This window comes from Schistocerca gregaria, chromosome 5, assembly GCF_023897955.1.
Source record: "Schistocerca gregaria isolate iqSchGreg1 chromosome 5, iqSchGreg1.2, whole genome shotgun sequence".
NCBI lineage: Eukaryota > Metazoa > Arthropoda > Insecta > Orthoptera > Acrididae > Schistocerca > Schistocerca gregaria.
In genome coordinates, this window is record NC_064924.1 from 282,428,847 (window position 1) to 282,450,819 (window position 21,973).

Consider the following 21,973-nt stretch of genomic DNA (forward strand, 5'->3'; position numbering starts at 1 on the left):
CCAGAAAGATGATGCCGGGGATAAAACTTCCATCTTTTCATAAATCATATGTTGTCCCGCATTCGGGCACTGTTCCGCAATTGCCGACTTTTCTGGTTGACAAAGGTGTGTATGACACTGATGTTCAGCACAGTGTTCTTGTACTGTGTGGCATGTCTGGCCTATATACGCTGCCCCACACTGACAAGGAATCTTGTACACAACACATTTCCTTAGTCCAAGGCCATCCTTAACTGAACCCAGCAGATTTCTCAGTTTTGCAGATGGTTGAGAAACGCACTTAATTCCGTATCTTGCGATTCTTGACGACATGGCACCAAAATACAGCAAAAAGGCCAAAGTGGTGGGTGTCTTCGGATCTTCATTCTGTTCCATAGTTTGAACTTGCCTGGGTCTGAATGCATTACATCTCTCAGAATAACCATTTTATCGGAACACTGTCTTCAAATATTGTATTTCACTCGACAGGCTCTCAGGATCAGTTACACATGTGCTCTATGTACTGAAATACGTAATGCACTACTGCATTGTGCAGGATGATCACAGCTCTTATGGCCTTGCAGATATAGATCTGTATGCGTTGGCTTGTGGTAAATGCTGTGTCCCAAGGTTCCATCTGCTTTCCTTCATATGAAGACACCAAGAAAAGGTAAAGTACCATATTTTTCTTCTTCTATTGTGAAGTTTATATTCGGATGTAGCAAATTCAGATGCTGAAGAAACGTATCCCCATACTGCAGAAAACAAGGGGTTTGAGAGTGGCTGACTGTAGTGCTTTTTCTTCAAAGTCCTCCATAAAATAATTAGCCACCACAGGAGGGGGGCTTCCCATGGTGACACCGTCCACGTGTTCAAAATATTGGTCTTGAAATAAGAAGTACGTTGAAGCAAGGACATGTTTGAATAATGCTACTATGTCCTCCTCAAAGTTGTTGCTAATAAGCAATCCGAAAATAAAGGAAGTAGGTTACAGTACATTTGTTCGCCCACTGCTTGAATATTGCTCACCAGTGTTAGATTCATACCAGATAGAGTTGATAGAAGAGATAGAGAAGATCCAATGGAGAGCAGTGCGCTTCGTTACAGGATCATAATCGTGAAAGCATTACAGAGATGATAGCTAAACTCCAGTAGAAGACTTAGCAGGAGAGACGCTCAGTAGCTCAGTATGGGCTTTTGTTGAAATTTCGAGATAAACCCTTCACCGAAGAGTCAAGCAGTATATTGCTCCCTCCTACATATATCTCTTGAAAAGACCATGAGGATTAAATCAGAGAGATTAGAACCCACACAGAGGCATACCGACAATCTTTCTTTCCACGAACAATACGAGACTGGAATAGAAGGGAGAACCGATAGAGGTACTCAAAGTACCCTCTGCCACACACCGTCATGTGGCTTGCGGAGTATGGATGTAGATGTAAAGCAAGTTGTCAGTCTTTGCACCACTTTGAAATCTTACCAAGATCTGAGTGAATATTTATGCAGTTTCTTTGGACAGTACTTCATTACAGATAAAGGCATCATTTGCTTCTTTTATACGAGCATCTGTATTATTGAACAGCAGTCCTCCTCAAAATTTGTGATTATTGTAACTCATTTTTGTACTTCATTTTAGGTTCAAGCTAATCTTACACATTGTTCAATTTTATCAGTTGTAGTTGTTTCTCAATACCACTCATACTCATCATTGCAAGTTCCTGTGCCACCCACAAGTGTCTGAACACTAAAAGCCATTACACATTTGCGATAGGCCTTTCAATAAGATTCTACTATGGTAGTTATTGAAGGTTTCATGTATTGGACTCTTGGCAGACAAACCCATTTTATTCGCATCTCTCTTATCTATAGTACTATGCTTTGTTTGACACTTATTATGCAGTATTCTCTCTTTCTTTAGAAGTTTCTTTAAAGTAGCTGTATACTATGGACTGTCTTCGTCATGAACTGTTCTACTGTGTATGGACCTATCCTGTGCATGGTTAACTATTCTTTTAAACTTGACATAGTTCCTCTACATGCTAATGTCTTGAGCTGAACGATTGAAGTTGTTTACTGACCATTTAAATTGTTCTGCTTGTTTTAGTTGTCCTTTGTATTTCAGTAATCATTGTTGCTACAATTGCCTCTGGTTACTGATGCCATTTACAAAGTGGACTTCCTCAAAGAAGTTGGATATTTCCATTGCCATTAAATCCACTGTATTTCCATCATAAGTAGGTTTATGAACAGTCCGTTATAGGAAGGCATTTAGTAATGTTGTGCAGAATGTTTTGTCATGCCGCCACTTACAAAACTGTCTGTCTATATCTGGATCCCACTCTAGCTACTGCCGGGTCAGGGTGCTGATGGGTCCTTTCCATTTGGCTCGGTCCTCCCACCACTTTTGCTGCCAGGTCACACCTCTCCTTTCCACAGATATTCTCATTCCCATTTCCCACCATTGTTCTTGCGCACCCTCTAGGTCTTTTTCCCTCCATCTTTAGTTCTTCCATAATTTTGGGGAGTCTCTGCCCACGCATCCTTTTGACATGCCCGTACCATCTTAATCCTTTAATTCCCCCCCCCCCCCCCCAATTTCTTCTCTCATACTTTCTTGTTTAAGGTCCTTTCTAATATCTGCATTCCTTACTCTGTCCATTCTTGTTTTACCCTTAACTGCTCTGAGAAATTTCATTTCCCCTGCTTGCAGTCTGCTCCATTCCCTTTCTGTCATTGCCAATGTTTCTCCTTCACAGGTGACAATAGGAAGCAATAGCTCTTATGTATAAGGGTTTTGCTTTTTCTGAAATTTCCTTATTCCAAATCGGGTGTTTTATTGTTTGGTAGAAATTGCCTCCCTTCTGTAACCTCCTGTTAATTTCATTGGTTATTCTTCCATCACTAGATATTTCACTCCCTAAATAGGTGAAACTGTCTACCACTTTGATGGGTTCTCCATTCAAAGTAATATTTCCGTTGCTCCCTCTGTCTCTTTCAAATACTATTACTTCACTCTTATCTTTATTTATTTTTAATCCATACCTTTTCATTATTTCCTTCCATGCATCAAGTTGTAGCTGTACATCTACCTCTTTATTGCCCCGTATTACCATATCATCTGCAAAAATCATCCTTTTGTCTTTTTTTTTTTTTTTTTTTTTTTTTTTTACCATATCCTTAACTGTCCTATTCATTCCCTTCACAACAACATTAAAAAGCGCAGGAGATAGAATACTTCCTTGTTTAAGTCCTTGTCTTATTTCGAAGTATTTAGAGTTCCCCAATGGTGTTCTAATTCTACAATTGTGTCCTCTGTACATTGTCTTTATTACATTAATGTATCCATCTTCTATATCTGTCTTCTTACAAAACTGTAAGCATCCCAATTGATTTTTGGTGATTAGAACTCAATACTAGTGAACTGAGGTTTTTTGTTTCTAGCAGAACATTAAAAAACTTGTGCTAACTGGATGGGCATTCCCTTAAACTACCTTGGTAATCTATCAATAGCTCAGGTCATCTTTCTTAACAACTTGAGAGTTAAAACAGAGCCAACAAAAAGCTAAACTAATAAAGTTGCTCGGCCCATTATATTTTACTCTTAGAAGTCTCTCCTTACGTTGATCTGAAAAACAAGAGTTTTGCTCATTTTCATTCCTTGTTATCTTATGGAATTATCTTCTCGGGCTATGCATCCAAAGTAATTCCTGTATAAATCAGAAGTAAGCAGTAAGAATATTGTGTGAAGTAATGTTGACAATACAACCAAAACATCTCAGCATGTGCATCTGCATCTTACATCTGTACTCTGCAAACTACTGAGAAGTGCGTGGCAGAAAGTATGTCCCATAGTACCACATATTAGGGTTTCTTCCTGTTTCATTCACATAAGGAGCAAGGGACGAATGATTGAATGCATCTGTGCATGCAGTAATTTTTTAATCTTATCCTCACAATCTCTAAATTAGTGATACAGAGGGGGTTGCAGTGTGTTCCTAGAGTCACCATTTAAAGCCAGTTGTGAAACTTTGTTAGTAGACATTCTCAGGATAGTTTATGGCTACCTTCAAGAGTGTGCCATTCAGTTTTTTCAACATCTCTGTGGCACTCTCTCATGGCTCAAACTAATCTGTGACCATTTGTGCTGCTTTTCTCTGTATATGTTGAATATCCCCTATTAATTGTATTTGGTACGGACTCTCTCTCTCTCTCTCTCACACACACACACACACACACACACACACACACACACACACACACACACACACACACACAAAAGCCACATTGAAGAGCTGTGTAGCGATAAGCCATTGTTTGTAGGTCATAACACACTTTATAATCCATGTCAAATCTCTGAATGAATGGTTATTGGTAAGAAAATTATGACTGGATGTATTAAACAGCTGGTATGTCTTTCTTGATTATGAATGTGTTTTTAACTGTTATACTGCTTTCAGTGGGAAAAAAGATTGTCAGATGTAGCAACATTTTAGGCAGACTATAGTTTTCTGTTCTGCTTCTTCTTTTATTTACTTTCATGTGACTGCACTCCTGTGAAAATCAAATGAGAACACTAACATAAAAAAGATTTACGAACAATGAATTGATGCCCAGGGGGCAATTGTTAGATATGAAGCTAAAGTCTGTTTATACAAGTCTGATCATTTAGCAAATAAAAGTGAGAGCATGCCTCACTAAACATATACGTAATATGTACATCCTATTCAAGGCAATTCATAATTGTTGATACTGTGGTGCAGCGGAATTTCACTTAAAAATAAAACTAATTCTAATTGCAACATATTGCTGAGATCATTTTGTAAGATGTGGCAAAATAGTGTTTGACAGAAACTAGTCTCTATGCATTTCTGATGCTCAGTGCTGATAGGCTACAACATTATAGGACCATTACAGTGGAGGAGGCAGTTTCACAAACTTTGGAAGACTAATGAGATACAAATACTTGCAAATTAGTTGTACACCATTATCACAGTTATCTTCATAAAGAACATACACAAGGGCTGAACCTAGGCCTTGATTTTCAGTGCTGAAGAGTATTCTGAGGTTGGGTTCTGAATCATCACATCACAGATCCATAATTTCTCAGCAGAGTACAAGCGAAGCACAAACTAATTTACTAGAAATGCCACTTCAACTTTCACAATTACCATATCTGGGCTAACACAATTCCGCTTGCTATAATGAAGGTCCATTTTCAGTATTAGCTCTTAATCATTGTTTGGTCAGCAATCATTATGATTGTCCTTACACACTTTCAGTATCCAGTGAATCACTATCTCACTGAACATTATAGCAGACATTGGACTGAATGCAACAGACCTGTTGTTTTGCCATCTCAAGCCCTGTGACTTCTGGATTTGGGACACACACAAGGGCTTGTGCACTCCCAACTGCATAAGACAAGAGATCATCTGTGGACTGTAATAGTGTCTACTGCAAATAGGTTTTGAGGTACGCTGTAATTTTTCTGGTGTCTGTGTAAGACCCATTTCACCACTTTGTAGACAACAACTGCAAATAAACTTGTAATTTTATCATATTTTGTAAGTGTTACAATCTACACACATTTTCTGAAATAGAACAAAAGACACTATGTTAGCTGTAGAATACTTTCGAAATTATAAATTTGTGAAGTTAGGAAAATGTCTTGTGATAGCTACATGGCCATAATCTGAAATAACTGTATTGATGTAAAATAGTTATTTAATAAATTTAAATCAGTGTACTAGTAGTGTATCCTTTTGTTATACTTTATTGCATTGCATATTATCTAAAATGAGTTATGTAATGAAGCTGCAGTGCAGTTCCTGATGAGTAGAATACAGTTGTGTGACTTAGTACCATTCTTTGTCACTGCTGGTTTTTCTGTGTTGTTAAGTTAGTTAATATTTATAAAAATGCATTGCTGAGATCCAATAAAACAACCCAAACCTTAAGGTTGCTTATCACAGTAATGTTTGTTGCTCTAGCAGAGAATTAATTTATTTGCAGGAACTGTGAGCGTTTAGATCTTTTGGTGTATAAAGAGCCAATTCAAAAACGCCAGAGTGCCAAGCTTAGAGTGGATCAACTGAAATATGATAACCAACATTTACAGGTACGTAAGCATCCAACATTAAAATGTAATATTTGTCAAGTCATCATTGTTTATTGGCCTCTTTTGATCCCATGAGGTAAGTAGACTGCAGTTCTAAGAGTTGAAGGCACGAAAGGAAGTCATTAATTGAGAAGGGAAGTGTAACAGGGTTCTAATCTATACCTCGTGTATTCTGTTCTGTACATTGAGTAACTGTAAAGGAAAGTATGGAGAAATTCGGGAAATCAGGTATGGTTTAGGAAGAAAAAGTGAAAGTTTTGAGGTTTGCCGATGACATTATAATTGTCGGAGATGGGGCAGAGGACTTGGAAGATAAGTTGAATGGATAACTTCTTGAAAATAAGTTATAAGATAAACACTAACAAAAGTAATACAAGGATGATGGATTGTACTCATATTAGGTGATGCTGAGGGAGTCAAATTAGAAAATCAACGCTAGAAATAACAGATGAGCTTTGTTTCTTGCAACGGGGAAAAAAATACAAAAAACTGACAACAGAAATATAAATACAGCAATGAAAGCCCTGGTGTAATGTAAATAATTTAAGAGTAAAGATACGAACTCACTTCGCTATTCAGTGAGTTGTTACCTTTACACTCCAACTATTTAATGTCAGATGTATAGTTGATATTAAATGTAAACTGACTATAGTAAGAAAAGGTTTCCTGAAAATTTGGTAACACTGCAAGTTGTAGCTAGTAAGTATTTTCTCAAAGTATTTGGAGTGTAGAATTTTGTAGAAGCAAAGTGTGGACATCATATTGTACGGAATAGAGAGAATCAAAGCTTTCAAAATGTGCTGCTTAAAAAAACCCCTCCTTTGACCAGTACTTCACTATCGCTCATTAGTCTGAGACCTGCACAAAGTATGATTGTTAGGGGAGATAGAGAGGATTTATAAGAGAACAGCATGTTTCATTACTGGTTCATTTAATAAGTGCGAAAGGATCACAGAGATTTTCGGTCATTCCAATGGCAGGCGCTGCAAGAGAAGATTTCTGCACCAAGGTTATGGTTAAAGTTCTGAGAGCATACTATTTCTAGAAGATTGAGCCAATATGTTGCTTCCTCCTATGTATACCTCACAAAAAGACCACGAAGGTGAAAAAGAGAGATTTGAGCTGTCAGAGAAGGGGGAGAAGTGACAGTGGCACACGAAGTATTCTCCACCACTCACCATAAGGTAGCTTGTGGAGTATAGATGTAGATGTGAAGAATGCTGATGATTATGGGTAGATCAGATAACTAATGAAGCAATAATGAATGCAATTGTGGGGAAAAAGAGCTGTATCATGCAATTTGATGAAGTGAAGGATTGGGTTGGTAGAATAAGCCCTGAGGCACCAAGGAATAGTCTGTTTGATAATAGAGGGAAGTGTGTGAGGGAAAAATTATGTAGGGAGACCTAGGTTGGAATACAGTAAACAGGCTTAAATGGATGTAGGATGCAGTAGGTTTGCAGATATGAAAAGACTTGCATGAGATACAGTAGTGTGGAGAGCTGCATCAAATTAATACTTTTATTGATGACAGCAACAAGAGCTGTAGTTTTCAGTATGTCTTCTTTCATCGTAGTGTTTCAGCAAATAGAAGTCATGACTGAAAAAGTCAGTTTAAGCAGCCTCTAGGACTAAATGCCAGGAACTTGGTGAAGGTGGAACTAAAATGGTACATGCATGCAATTACTTCAACAGAATTAATAAATTAAACAATGGAAAATTCAGGATGGAATGTAAAAATATTATGAAAGGGGTAGTTGCTACTCACCATATAGTGGAGATGCTGAGTCACAGATAGGCAGAACAAAAAGACTGACACACACACACACACACACACACACACACACACACACACACACAGAGGCACTGAGAACTTGTTTGGATTGGATACAATTTACTCCACTCCTAGGGAGCAATGCACTCTTTGTTGAAGTACATGAACTTTCAGTCCATCTGTGCCGGTGTGTCACTGTGCCAAATTTTTGTTTGAAGGGAATCAGTATGATCCAACAATGTGAGAATGAGTGCCTCAAACCTAACCATTCAGTGCTTAACTGGACACTTCCAGATCACTAGAACTCTTTCTCGTCTTGTCCAAGTGTGTTTAGATACTAGAGATATTTCAAGGAAGACCTGTAGAGCACCTAGAATAAACAGTTGTAGTGTCCCATTTTCATGAAACTGGGCCAAGGTGAACAAAACTTCGGCACATTTTTTTAGGATGTCTGTACTGATGAGTTCAAAAAGAGTAAAAATTTGGAATCATGTGTTGTGTACCATGTATGCAGAAGTCTGAGCTATTCAGATTACTAACAGAGGCAAGTTTCACAACTGTGGAACTTGTTGTGACACTGGAAGCACTTTGTTTCTGCTCAGAGATGACAGCACCTCTATACTTCCTACCAGTGACTGCTTATCGAGTCTCAAAGTGCTTAAACATTTTAGCACCTGTGTGACTGAAAGCCCCATGTATACAAGATTATCGAAGTGCTGCAATTTATGCATTAAGAAGCACTTTCCATTAATTTCGCTTAGGAGAAATCACACTGTGGGTTTACTGACAATGAAGCTGTTAACCACTTTACCAAAGAAGTTACTGTGACACTATGTACCACCTGGACCCAAGTACAAATTACTGATATGTTCAAATAATGACTGGTATGTTCTACACAGATGCATGATAGAAGACTTGCTTGGGAATGGGAGGAAACAACAAGAGACAAAGGCAAGAAGTACATAATAATTCCCTCATCAGCTGCTGTTCCATGAAATCTCATGCAAATTTGATGCTTGGGGCCCCTCTCCCTCTAATAGACTCATATTTAACCTCAGGTGTTTCCATAAACATCTTCACAGGCTGTGCATCACAGAGACACGTTTCTGCTCTTTTGGAGAAGAAGAGGATGCAGGTCACTTTTTGTGTTTGGCTGCCCCAAACAATGTGAAAGTACTTTTGCAGCTTGGTCAACCATTGACAACTTGCCTGATGGCTTTATTAGCAACACAGGATCACAGACTTTTCTTCGTGATGTACTGATTCACTGTTGCTGCATCTAAGCCCAACATATCACTGACTGTGGACTGCACAAAAGTGTTCCATAACTAGTAGTCTGTGACTGTGCGTGTTCTGTCCAAGTGTGTGTGCATGCAAATGAACAAGTGTTACCAACATGGATTCTTTATCAGTACCTGTATATTTTATGTATGTTTCAGCTCGCTGTATGGTGTAGCTTGTGGCTAAGTAATTCAATTAAGAAACGAAAAACCTAACACAATAGACTAAATGAAATAAATCTTGCGCTAACAAGAAAATTTTTGTGTAATGGAAAATGTGAAATCGAAATTTACATTTTATGCTTTAAATGCTAAAAGAACATTACCATAAAGATGCAGCAGAACTCCAAATTATTTATTTATTTTTTTAATACTGCACCATAAATTTGCAGCCTCTGTGAAAATCTGATAAGATCAATGCTAAAAAGTCCCTGGTTGCATGTTTCTTCCTAGTAAGGTTTACCTTAGTTCTACATTCTTTTTCATCCTATTGGCATTTGATGCGACTGCCTGACTCATAAGTGGCACAAAAGACACAGTTCACACTATGGGTGGTGACAGAGTTACAGGAATATTTTAGGCCATTGCAGAGAGGGGATACTTGAGAGAGGAAATGCTGATGTAATTCACAGTCGGCATTGTCAACACAACCTGCAATGTTTAGCTTCACCACTCATGTATGATATAACTACTGTTAGGTTGTGGCAGCAATGAGGAAAATGGGACAGTCGACATGAAGTGTTCTGGACCAAGCCAATACATGATGAAGTGGCCCAGCCACCACCTTTTCTTGTGCCACTTGTAACTCAGTCTCACATTTTCGCAAGTATTTCCAGTGTACTCTATTCAGCAACACTATTGATCATCAGCCTTCTAAATTAACCTTCTATATTGAAAAACTGACTTTTGAAGAATATGCTTGGTCAGACTTCAGGAAACATCAGCTGTTTTGGGCCAGTGAGCTCTTATTGGCTGGCGATTTACTACCTCACCCAACTGCCAGCACAGCTACCACACCACACTAACACACACAGTAAGTTTACAAACCTTATTGTACGAAACAATCCAAATTCCTAAAGTACTGGATTATAAAGTATAAACAGCCTAGAGCTATAAATTAAAGTTGGTGCGAGAATCCTATTCTCCTCCTTCTAGGTAGTAATTTTACCAGCACTCGCAATGTCAAATGATGTAACCTGTAGGGTTGTGGTTGTTGTTGTTGTTGTTGTTGTTGTTGTTGTTGTTGTCTTCAGTCCTGAGACTGGTTTGATGCAGCTCTCCATGCTACTCAGCCCTGTGCTAGCTTCTTCATCTCCCAGTACCTACTGCAACCTACATCCTTCTAAATCTGCTTAGTGTATTCATCTCTTGGTCTACCTCTACGATTTTTACCCTCCACGCTGCCCTACAAGCTAAATTTATGATCGATTGATGCCTCAGGACATGTTATACCAACCGATACCTTCTTCTAGTCAAGTTGTGACACAAACTTCTCTCCTCCCATATCCTATTCAATATCTCCTCATTAGTTACGTGATCTATCCACCTTATCTTCAGCATTCTTCTGTAGCACCACATTTCGAAAGCTTCTATTCTCTTCTTGTCCAAACTAGTTATAGTCCATGTTTCACTTCCATACATGGCTACACTCCATACAAATACTTTCAGAAACGACTTACTGATACATAAATCTATATTCGATGTTAACAAATTTCTCGTCTTCAGAAACGCTTTCCTTGCCATTGCCAGTCTACATTTTATATCCTCTCTACTTCGACCATCATCAGTTATTTTACTTCCTAAATAGCAAAACTCCTTTACTACTTTAAGTGTCTCATTTCCTAATCTAATTCCCTCAGCATCACCTGATTTAATCTGACTACATTCCATTATCCTTGTTTTGCTTTTGTTGATGTTCATCTTATATCCTCCTTTCAAGACACTGTCCATTCCGTTCAACTGCTCTTCCAGGTCCTTTGCTGTCTCTGACAGAATTACAATGTCATCGGCGAACCTCAAAGTTTTTACTTCTTCTCCATGAATTTTAATACCTACTCCGAATTTTTCTTTTGTTTCCTTTACTGCTTGCTCATTATACAGATTGAATAACATTGGGGAGAGGCTACAACCCTGTCTCACTCCTTTCCCAACCATGCTTCCCTTTCATGCCCCTCGACTCTTATGACTGCCATCTGGTTTCTGTACAAATTGTAAATAGCCTTTCGCTCTCTGTATTTTACCCCTGCCACCTTCAGAATTTGAAAGAGAGTATTCCACTCAACATTCTCAAAAGCTTTTTCCAAGTCTACAAATGCTAGAAACGTAGGTTTGCCTTTCCTTAATCTTTCTTCTAAGATAAGTCGTAAGGTCAGTATTGCCTCACATTTTCCAGTATTTCTACGGAATCCAAACTGATCCTCCCCGAGGTCCACATCTACCAGTTTTTCCATTCATCTGTAAAGAATTCGCGTTAGTATTTTGCAGCTGTGACTTATTAAACTGATAGTTCGGTAATTTTCACATCTGTCAGCACCTGCTTTCTTTGGGATTGGAATTATTATATTCTTCTTGAAATCTGAGGGTATTTCGCCTGTCTCATACATCTTGCTCACCAGCTGGTAGAGTTTTGTCATGACTGGCTCTCCCAAGGCCATCAGTAGTTCTAATGGAATGTTGTCTACTCCGGGCGCCTTGTTTCGACTCAGGTCTTTCAGTGCTCTGTCAAACTCTTCACGCAGTATCTTACCTCCCATTTTGTCTTCATCTACATCCTCTTCCATTTCCATAACATTGTCCTCAAGCACATCGCCCTTGTATAAACCCTCTATATACTCCTTCCACCTTTCTGCCTTCCCTTCTTTGCTTAGAACTAGGTTGCCACCTGAGTTCTTGATTTTCATACAAGTGGTTCTTTTCTCTCCAAAGGTCTCTTTAATTTTCCTGTAGGCAGTATCTATCTTACCCCTAGTGAGATAAGCTTCTACATCCTTACATTTGTCCTCTAGCCATCCCTGCTTAGCCATTTTGCACTTCCTGTCGATCTCATTTTTGAGACGTTTGTATTCCTTTTTGCCTGCTTCATTTACTGCATTTTTATATTTTCTCCTTTCATCAATTAAATTCAATATTTCTTCTGTTACCCAAGGATTTCTACTATCCCTCGTCTTTTTACCTACTTGATCCTCTGCTACCTTCACTACTTCATCCCTCAGAGCTACCCATTCTTCTTCTACTGTATTTCTTTCCCCCATTCCTGTCAATTGTTCCCTTATGCTCTCCCTGAAACTTCGTACAACCTCTGGTTTAGTCAGTTTCTCCAGGTCCCATCTCCTTAAATTCCCACCTTTTTGCAATTTCTTCAGTTTTAATCTACAGTTCATATGCAATAGATTGTGGTCAGAGTCCACATCTGCCCCTGGAAATGTCCTACAATTTAAAACCTGATTCCTGAATCTCTGTCTTACCATTATATAATCTATCTGATACCTTTTAGTATCTCCAGGATTCTTCCATGTATACAACCTTCTCTGGTGATTCTTGAACCAAGTGTTAGATATGATTAAGTTGTGCTCTGTGCAAAATTCTACCAGACGGCTTCCTCTTTCATTTCTTAGCCCCAAACCATATTCACCCACTATGTTTCCTTCTCTCCCTTTTTCTACTGACTAATTCCAGTCACCCATGACTATTAAATTTTCATCCCCCTTCACTACCTGAATAATTTCTTTTATCTCATCATACATTTCATCAATTTCTTCATCTGCAGAGCTAGTTGTCATATAAACTTGTACTACTGTAGTAGGCATGGGCTTTGTGTCTATCTTGGTCACAATAATGTGTTCACCATGCTGTTTGCAGGGTATGTTGTTGAAAAGATTATCACTTTTGCTAATGATGTACGAGGTCATTGAGCCATTTCCCAACACACTACTGCCACAAATAATACCTTAAAGCATGCAGTTTTGAGGGTACTTTCATTTTGTGTTCACCTCAGAAATAGCAATATTTTATAGGCTATGTGGTGAAATAAACTGAAAACTGTGAAATATGCCAATAGCTGTATAGCATGGTGACATTACGCTAATTCAGTGGCTTCCAGCATATAGAGTGATAAACAGCAAGTTTACTTGGCGGCTTGTTCCAAAGTATGGCTGATGCGATTGATGTCAGCTAATGGAGTGACAACAAATTCCACTTACTTTTAATTTATACAGTTATTCCTCGAACGCCCTTCACTACTGTGAATCAGTTACAGTAGTTTTGTGTGAAGCCTGTTGACAGAATCCAGAATGTATTGTGCTTCTGCTGACTGCGGCCAATGTAAGCCACTCCATTTGCTATGTGCAGCAGCACAATACAGGTTCTGTTTAGTGAACAGTTGTGCAATGGCTTGTTCATCATTGTTGCGGTTCTCAGTGGTGTTTAACGTATTGTGATGGCAGACAGTTTGTTATAAATGTGTTGCTGGGACAGAGAAATACTGAAATCATTGGTATAAATAAGTGCCACATGTGAAGGAAAACTTGTGTATATACGTGCTTCTACACCACAGCAAGTGACGAGTTCGAAGTGCAAATGACGCACGTTGGCAATACCACAGAATGCTCCACTTTGACTACTCAGCACAGTAAACAAGGAAAAGTTTGCAAGCAATACACTAGAGGTCACTGCGCTCACGTCACCAGAGTATGCTCCACTGCCATTGGCTATAGAAGGAAAACACATGCCCCCACATGTTAGACTCCAATACCCTTCACCATGGTTCACAGCTTTGGGTTTAATTCACTACGTTCATCAATTTTTGCTTTCTTCTGAGTGAGTTTAAGGGAATAATCTCTTAAAAATGCTATTTTGACAGTGTGGTCAGAAAAAGGCTCAATCATGTTGTACCCAGATACCTCAATTTTTTGGCAAGCTTCTAGTTGGTGTTACACATCTATCTGATGAGATTCAGTACCACAAATTATTGTATAAACATTGTATTGTACACTTAATTTTACTCACTTGTACAAATTTTATATGATTTATTGGAGAGTATTACAATTTTAATAATATATGCCAATTACATATGTATTTACTCATATTTTGGGGGTTTTAACATTTTCCTCAGTTCTGCATTTTCCTCAATTTTGCATTTTTCAAGTCTGGACTGCGCAAAAATGCAAAATATGGGTTTAACTGTATTCACTGTCTGTACATAAAACAATGCACAGTTCATTTTGTTACATGGTTGCTTTTGTGGTAGCTATCTTCTTAGTAACAACACACTTACGTGATGAAAAAATGGTAGCAGCAGGTTAGATATTTTCATTGTGCTTTGTAGCTTAAGAGATTGATGTGTCCTGTGCTAATGGACGAATGAGGCAGTGCTTTTCCTCCCTAACTCTTCTGTATTTGTTACAATAATACGAAAAGGACAAATTGTTACTCACCATGTAGACGAAGCAATGACTGGAGAGACACAATGAAAAAATTTTATTACTGTGTGGTGTCCTGAAGCAACTGACATTGATAAGTCCCTTCCCTTTCCTCTCCTTCCACCTTCAGTTTACATACAATCAAAAGAAAGACTGCTAGATATTATTAGCTGTTGGACTAAGCCCTCACCAGACGTAGAACACACACAGCCACTGTCGACACCATTGTTTACAAGTTGTATGCTCGCCACATAGAGGTGGTGTTGGCAGCAGACAGGCACATTTACAAGTAGACTGTTGCATATATGACAGCCTTCTTTTAAATGTGTCTGTCTGCAGTTCAATGCCTTCTCTCTGTTGTGATTAGCAATCTGTCCTGTTATTCCAGCCCGAATTTCCATTGCTTAAAATTAAGATGAGCACTTTTTGTTGGATGATTGTCATCAGTCAGCATGTAACTGAATCCACATTGCTCATTCATCCATTTGTAGTCTGTTAATCTCATATTTTCCTTTGTGTGACACTACTAATATTTTTTGAGAATTAAATGTACTTTGAAGGCCAAGATTGTAAACAAGAGCCTAGAATTATCTCCCAGTTAAGTGTCAATACTTAGGTAACACATAATTATTCAGTAAGAGACAAATTATAATGAATATTTGAACAATATGTTCTTTAATTGTCTTTGTTTTTCTATGGTGGATGTGATCTGTCCTCTTTCTTCAGAAATGTTCTGTGCCCAAATTTCATAATCTCTCACATAGTAAATATTAATCTGTGTTTAAATCATCAGTTCAGTACCAAGAAGCAGACTTTTGCAAATGATCCCTTTCTCCCTTCAGATTAGACAATAATGCTGTTATCTTTCTTTTTGAATAAAAATTTACATTAAAAGAACATGTTGGCATGTTACATGTTCTCAACATAAAACTGATGTTAATAGTGTAGGAGGAGTAAATTAGTGTTTAACGTTCTGTTGACAATGAGGTCATTAGTGACGGAGCAAACGGATTAAGGAAGGATGGGGGAAGGAAATCGACCATTCCCTTTCAAAGGAACCATCCCGTCATTTGCCTGAAGTGATCTAGGGAAATCACGGAAAACCTAAATCAGGATAGCTGGACACGGGATTAAACCGTTGTCCTCCCGAATGCGAGTCCAGTGTGCTAACTATTGTGTGACTTCACTTGGTTGATGTTAATAGAACAGGGGTTTAGGATTTGAATTATTTAGGGGCCTAATGGAAAGAAACTACTCCTCCTCCTCTTCCTTCTTCTTCTTCTTCTTCTTATTATTATTATTATTATTATTATTAGTAGTAGTAGTAGTAGTAGTAGCAGCAGCAGCAGCAGCGGTGAGACATATCTCCAGATAGTAAGTAATAGTGGTGGGAACTACACTTGAAAAGTCTATTAAGGAAGTAACATGCATGTTAGACTATTACGAAAATATTGACTAGGGAAAGTAAATTTATTGAAAAATACTAATTTCATATCTGTATTATCACAGTTGAGAGTTAAACATTTTCAGTGTCTTGTAGTGTTGACAAATTCTGTCCACATAACATTCTGTCCCTTGTGCAACACAAGGGTAGTAGTAGGGTACAGACAGCTCTTTAAATTCTTCATTGGAGCCAAAGTGTTGGAGCCAAGCCACATTTACAGGTGCTCGAAGGGGTGTAAATCAGATTTACTGTTCACTTTTGTGTACTACTCGTCATTGCTTGGGAGTCAGAGCCAGGTATGCAGTTTTGCAGAAATTCAAACACCGTCTAACAATAGAAATTATGCGTGCCTTCAAGTCAGGGCACAAACATGACAAGTGATTAAATAAAATGGAACACCCATTAATTGGTCCTAATTAATAAAGCAGATTTCAGGCAGGGGTGATTCACCTTCACTTGGCCTTGTTGAGAAAGAGTCTTGGTGGATGCAGCTAAAGACATGGCTCACATTTTAGCTGAAAACTTTATTGTCACTGCATCATCCAGCCAGCCTTCTGAGCTCCAGATGTTCCTTCGGAATATGGAAATAAGGCAGTTCCATTTCTTCTCTTGTAATGAGGTGGTCTACAATAACCCAGTCTGCATGTGGAAATTGGAACCACCTCTGCCTGCAACCATAGACACTACTCCAGGACTGGAACACATTCATTATGCCGTGCTCTGTTACCTGTGCCTGGAGCCCAAAGGCAAGCTCCTACTTTGTTTCAGTCAGATCTGGTTTGATGGATAGCATCCCACCACTTGGAAGGAGGCAATATTAATTCCATTGTGGAAACCAGGCAGGGACTGTACAAACCCTAACAATTACCAAAGTGTGGCCCATACCAGCTCTATGGATAAGATTCTCAAACATGTGCTCAACTGTCACCTCATCTCGCTCCTCAAATCCTAAGGTCAGCTGTGCTGCTCCCAGTGTGGTTTCAGATGCTACCATTCCATTCTTGACAGTTTAATTCTACCAGAGATGGCAACAGAGGAGTCTGTCTTTTGCTGAAACCATTCAGTCATTGTACTTTTTGACCTTCAACAAGTTTACAACACCACTCAGAGGTACAGCAGCCTTCACCAGCTTCTTGAATGCAGACTGGACATCTGCTGCTTCTTATCCAGTCCTTTCTCAAGGAAAGGTGCTTTTCGTATTGTGTTGATACCTTGTCTGACAGCTTGTTCAAGAGAATGGGATCCTCCAAGGCAATATACTCAGTGTCACGATGTTTGTAATCACTTATCAATAGTATCTCAGCCAAGAGACCTGTTAAACGCTCCTTGTTTGTGGATGATTTCATGATCTTCTGCCCTTCTTCCAATCTTAAAATGACAATGAGACAGCTACAGCTGGTCATAAGGACATTGGAAGCTGGGGCCAATGAAATTGGTTTTAGATTCCCGCTGGGGGATTACTTGTGTCAATTTTAACTTGGTTTGTCAGAGTTTTAACCTACCTGAGTTTACAAAGGGGGACAATATTTTAAATTGTAAGAACAATGTGCACTTTTTGAGGCTAGGCACAAAATTAACCAGGCTCCCATACTGGAATGACCCGTGAACAAAGAGCACCAAATCATTAAATATTTTGAAATACCTCAGCGGAATGGCATGGAGAGCTGATTGTTTCCGCTTCCTGCAGTTATCTAGGGCATGTGTCAGATCATTATGAGATTATGGCAGCATTGTTTATGGACCAACATATGCATCCTACTTCATGATGATAGACTTTGTCCACCATGTTGGCATGGGTGGAAGCGTGGAGCATGGCCCCCTCCCCCTTGCACTTCCCCATTACTCATTCTCTTTGCGCAGGTTTACAATATTTATTGAAGCAAGTATATTTGTAGAGATGTTTCCCAGACTGTGCCAGAGTATCACACTTTAGTTACTGCCATTAAAACTAAGGTCACATTTTGTGCAGCCACAAGGTATTAATTGAGTATGACAGTTGGAAACTTCAGTTCACGAGCACCATCACCACCACTTCTCCTCCTTGCACAGCCGTGTAACACAGAGTTTTCTCTCTTAATTTGAGGTGCCTCTTGCTTCACTGGGAAGTGTGCTGTTCAACCAGATCCAACTTTTCATAACCTCTTGAGTGTTAATAGCTGGGTTACAGAACTTATCCGTAAGTGTGACTGCACTAGACATGAGACACTAAAAACATTTACTATTCATTCCAAGATTTTGTTATTCGATGGGTAACATTTGCACCTGCAGCTTGGTCATAGTCATTGGGTAGGCTGTGTGTAGTGGTACCAAAATTTTGTTTGAGGTTTGTTTGTTTATTTATTTACACATCTAGTTCCGTAGGATCAAATGCAGATTGGATTTCTGCTAAGTTTTAAGTGAGTGAAATCTGCTAATTCTTGGGAATAAACTGATATTGTTAACAAGAAATGTCAGTAAAGAATATATATATATATTGAGATGGCAATGTCAAAATACCCAGACTAGTGAATAGGGGCCGACAAGAGGTTCGAGAACCTGTACCACTTATTGCCTGAACTGCCAGTTTCTGAGCCAAAAATATCCATTTAGACTGGAAAGAGTTACACCCAAATATAATACCATACAACATAAGTGAATGAAAATAAGCAAAGTAGAATTAATTTTTGTGTCGAACGATCACTTACTTCAGATACCCTTCAAATAATAAAATGGAAAAATCAAGATCCTGAATGTGGGCTTTCCATGACAGTTTACTGTCTATCTGAAAACCTAGAAATTTGAACTGTTCAGTTTCACTAACCATAAACCCATTCTGTGAAATTTAAATGTTGGGTTTTGTTGAAATGTGTTAGTTTCTTTTCTTCAAGCCATGGAATTGTGTCATGAACTGCTGTGTGAAAGAGAGCACACCACATCCTTTATTACGAAGCTAGTGTCATATCATTTATACAAGTAAGGAAAAGGAGTGGTTTCTGGGGCAACCCCACTCCCATTTGGCCGTACCCCACTCAGACCTTACACCACAGCCATTCTCAACACTGTTAATAATGACCTTTTGCTGTCTGTTGTTAAAGTAAGAGGTGAACCAGATGTTAGCTACTCCCCGTATTCCATAATGGTCCAACATCTGGAGCAATATTTTGTGAATAACACAATGAAACGCCTTAGTACCTCACAGAGAAAAGAGAATATAGCATTTTCAGTTGTTAAACAACTTCTAAAGCCAAACTGTACATTTGATAGCAAATAATGTGACATTATCCTTACATACAGTCTTTTCAACAACTTTAGCAAACACTGATGGCATAGAAATAGGTCTAAAATTGTCTGCATTATCCCTTTTTATAAAGCGGCTTTACTACTCAGTACATTAATTGTTCAGGAAACTGACCATTCTTAAAGGAAAAATTACAAATATAGCTAAGTACAGGGCTAATATGTGCAGCACAGTACTTTAAGATTCTACTAGGCACTCCATCGTATGCATGAAAGCAGTGCTCAGAAAATGATTGTTAAATACTTTACATATATCTGACTCATCAGTAACAATTATTTTTACCACCAACTGACTTTATATTGTCCACCTTATGCTGCTGACCAGACACTTCCTTGACAGCTGACCATATGGTTTTAATTTTATCCTGTGAATTAGCTATTCTATTTGCGTACAATGTACTCTTTGCCTTCCTAATAACATTTTTAAGCATGTTACAATACTGTTTGTAATGGGCTACTGTAGCTTTAATGTGACTACTTCTGACAGTTTGATATAATTGCCACTTTGTTCTACATGATATCCTTATCCCACTAATCATCCACCCAGGCTACCTTTTACTGCTGCTACCGTGTTTAGAATGTCCTAGTGGAAAGCACCTCTCAAAGAGCATGAGACATGTGTTAAGGGAAGCATATATTTGTAATCTATGTTATTGGCACTATACACATCCTGCCACTCTTGTTCAACAACATTTAAAAAAAACACTCTGATGTCATTGTTTGTAATGTGACATTTGTTTGAGTACAAAAGCCTTTTAGTGTTAAAATTTGTGCATCATGGTCTGAGGGGCCAATCACACTTTTACTAACATAATGCCCATCCAGTAATGAAGAATGAATAAAAATATCGTTTATGGCTGTGCCCCTGCACACTAGTTAGAAAAAACACAATCTGCATCAGATCCTACGAGTTTAGGAGATCTACCAGCATCCTTTTTCTTGCACATTCATATACAAAATTAATATTGAAGTCACAATATGTAACTAACTTCTGGTACTTACTATAAAGTAAACCAAGAACCCTCTCTAGCATGAGCAGAAATGCTCTGAAGTCACATTTAGGGGACCTATATAATCAACAACAATTAGAAGTTTAGTTTCACTAAATTCAACTGCCCCTGCACAACATTCAAATATCTGGTCAGTGCAGTGTCATGATATGTCTGTAGACTCAAATGGGATTCTATTTTTTACAAACATGGGCACTCCCCAACTCCACAAGGAACTCCTTGAAAAACAGTCAGCTAATCTGCATCCTGTTAAAGGAAGCTTCTGAAGTGTCAAGTTACTTATGTAGTGCTGTGATATACCAATAATTTCAGAGTCAAAATATATGAGCAGTTCACTACCTTTACCTCAATACCTCTTATATTCTGATGAAATATGCTAATTTCTTGGAAACATGACAACTTCTAAAGATGATCCCTCAGTTAGAGGGACTTCTATTAAGCAGGTATACCTGTCAGCTGACTTCAATCTAAGAAGGTGCAGCTCTAACACAAACTACTACAGGAATTTTTTCATGAGTGATCCCACTACCACCATCCACAGCACTGTCACCTGTAAGCTTGCCAGCCTCCCCTTCCCTTAACTATTGAGGTGCAGGCTCTGTCTAGTGAAACCAAATCTACTGATAGACTCAACTGGCACCAATGCAATGTGACACATGCCCTCTGCCATCAGTGCCTTCCCAGTCCCACATTAACGTGCCTAAAAGCTGCATTAAGATAAGACTGATCATGACACTGAAACAGTTGCAGGAAATCCACATTACTGCCACCATATTGAGTAGCTATCTTTACCAGACCACCACCTACACCACATTCCCCATCCTTAACACGACCACTCCCTGCTCCACCCACAATCACTACTTGATACTCTTTTGTAAAATTCCTACATAACTCCACTATGCTGTCAGTGACCTGAGCCAAACCTGCACTAGGCTTCACAATGCTGGTGACCTGGAATTCACTTCCTGCACTGCTGGCCCACACATCTACCATGTGAACTACCTAGCAGGAGAACCTCATTCTTTCCGTTAAATTTTGCAACTGGCTTAGGCCTCATAACTACTTGGCTACTGATATGCATGCCAACACTCACTAATGGGACTCTAGTGCCCATTAAATTTCTTGTTTATTTTCTGATATCAATACTGCACCACAAGCACACACAAGATTCTAAGGGATGGGTTTCTGTATTGATACTGAGCATGGTGGTGCAGTGGTAAAACACTGAACTCACATTTGGGTGGACATCAGTTCAAACCCCAATCCATCCATCCAGATTGGGGTTTCCTATGGTTTCCCTAAATCGCTTAAGACAAATCCCAAGATGATTCCTCAACAGATTCATTGGAATTCTCTCAGATTGCCCTGGTGGGCTTCTGAGGCCTCTCTAGGCATGGTTTCCCATTTCTGCAACAATAATAACATAATATTCATGCATAGTGTGCTCTCAGAGACTGCCATATAAATGATTGAAGACTGTCTTCAGATACAGCTAACAACATTGGGAATACAGTTGATCATTTTTCCTGTAACACTTCTGTAGCTCAGCAGACAATAGTAGTGTCTAGTACAACATGTCCGTTTATTATAATTTCCAGACAAAGAAGCCAACAATTTAGTCATTCTTACTTCCTGCTACCGAGTTGAGATAAGAAGTAATTTTAATCTGCCT

General features: G+C 38.8%; 1 protein-coding gene across 1 annotated transcript in view; it reads left to right on the plus strand.

Moving 5' to 3' along the window:
- The window catches only part of LOC126272180 (probable Golgi SNAP receptor complex member 2), a 30,326-nt gene that overhangs the window by 4,605 nt on the left and 3,748 nt on the right, over positions 1-21,973 (plus strand). The window contains exon 2 of the mRNA XM_049974833.1: positions 5,995-6,100. Within this exon, the coding sequence (XP_049830790.1) occupies positions 5,995-6,100 (106 nt within the window). The remainder of the gene's footprint in view (positions 1-5,994; positions 6,101-21,973) is intronic.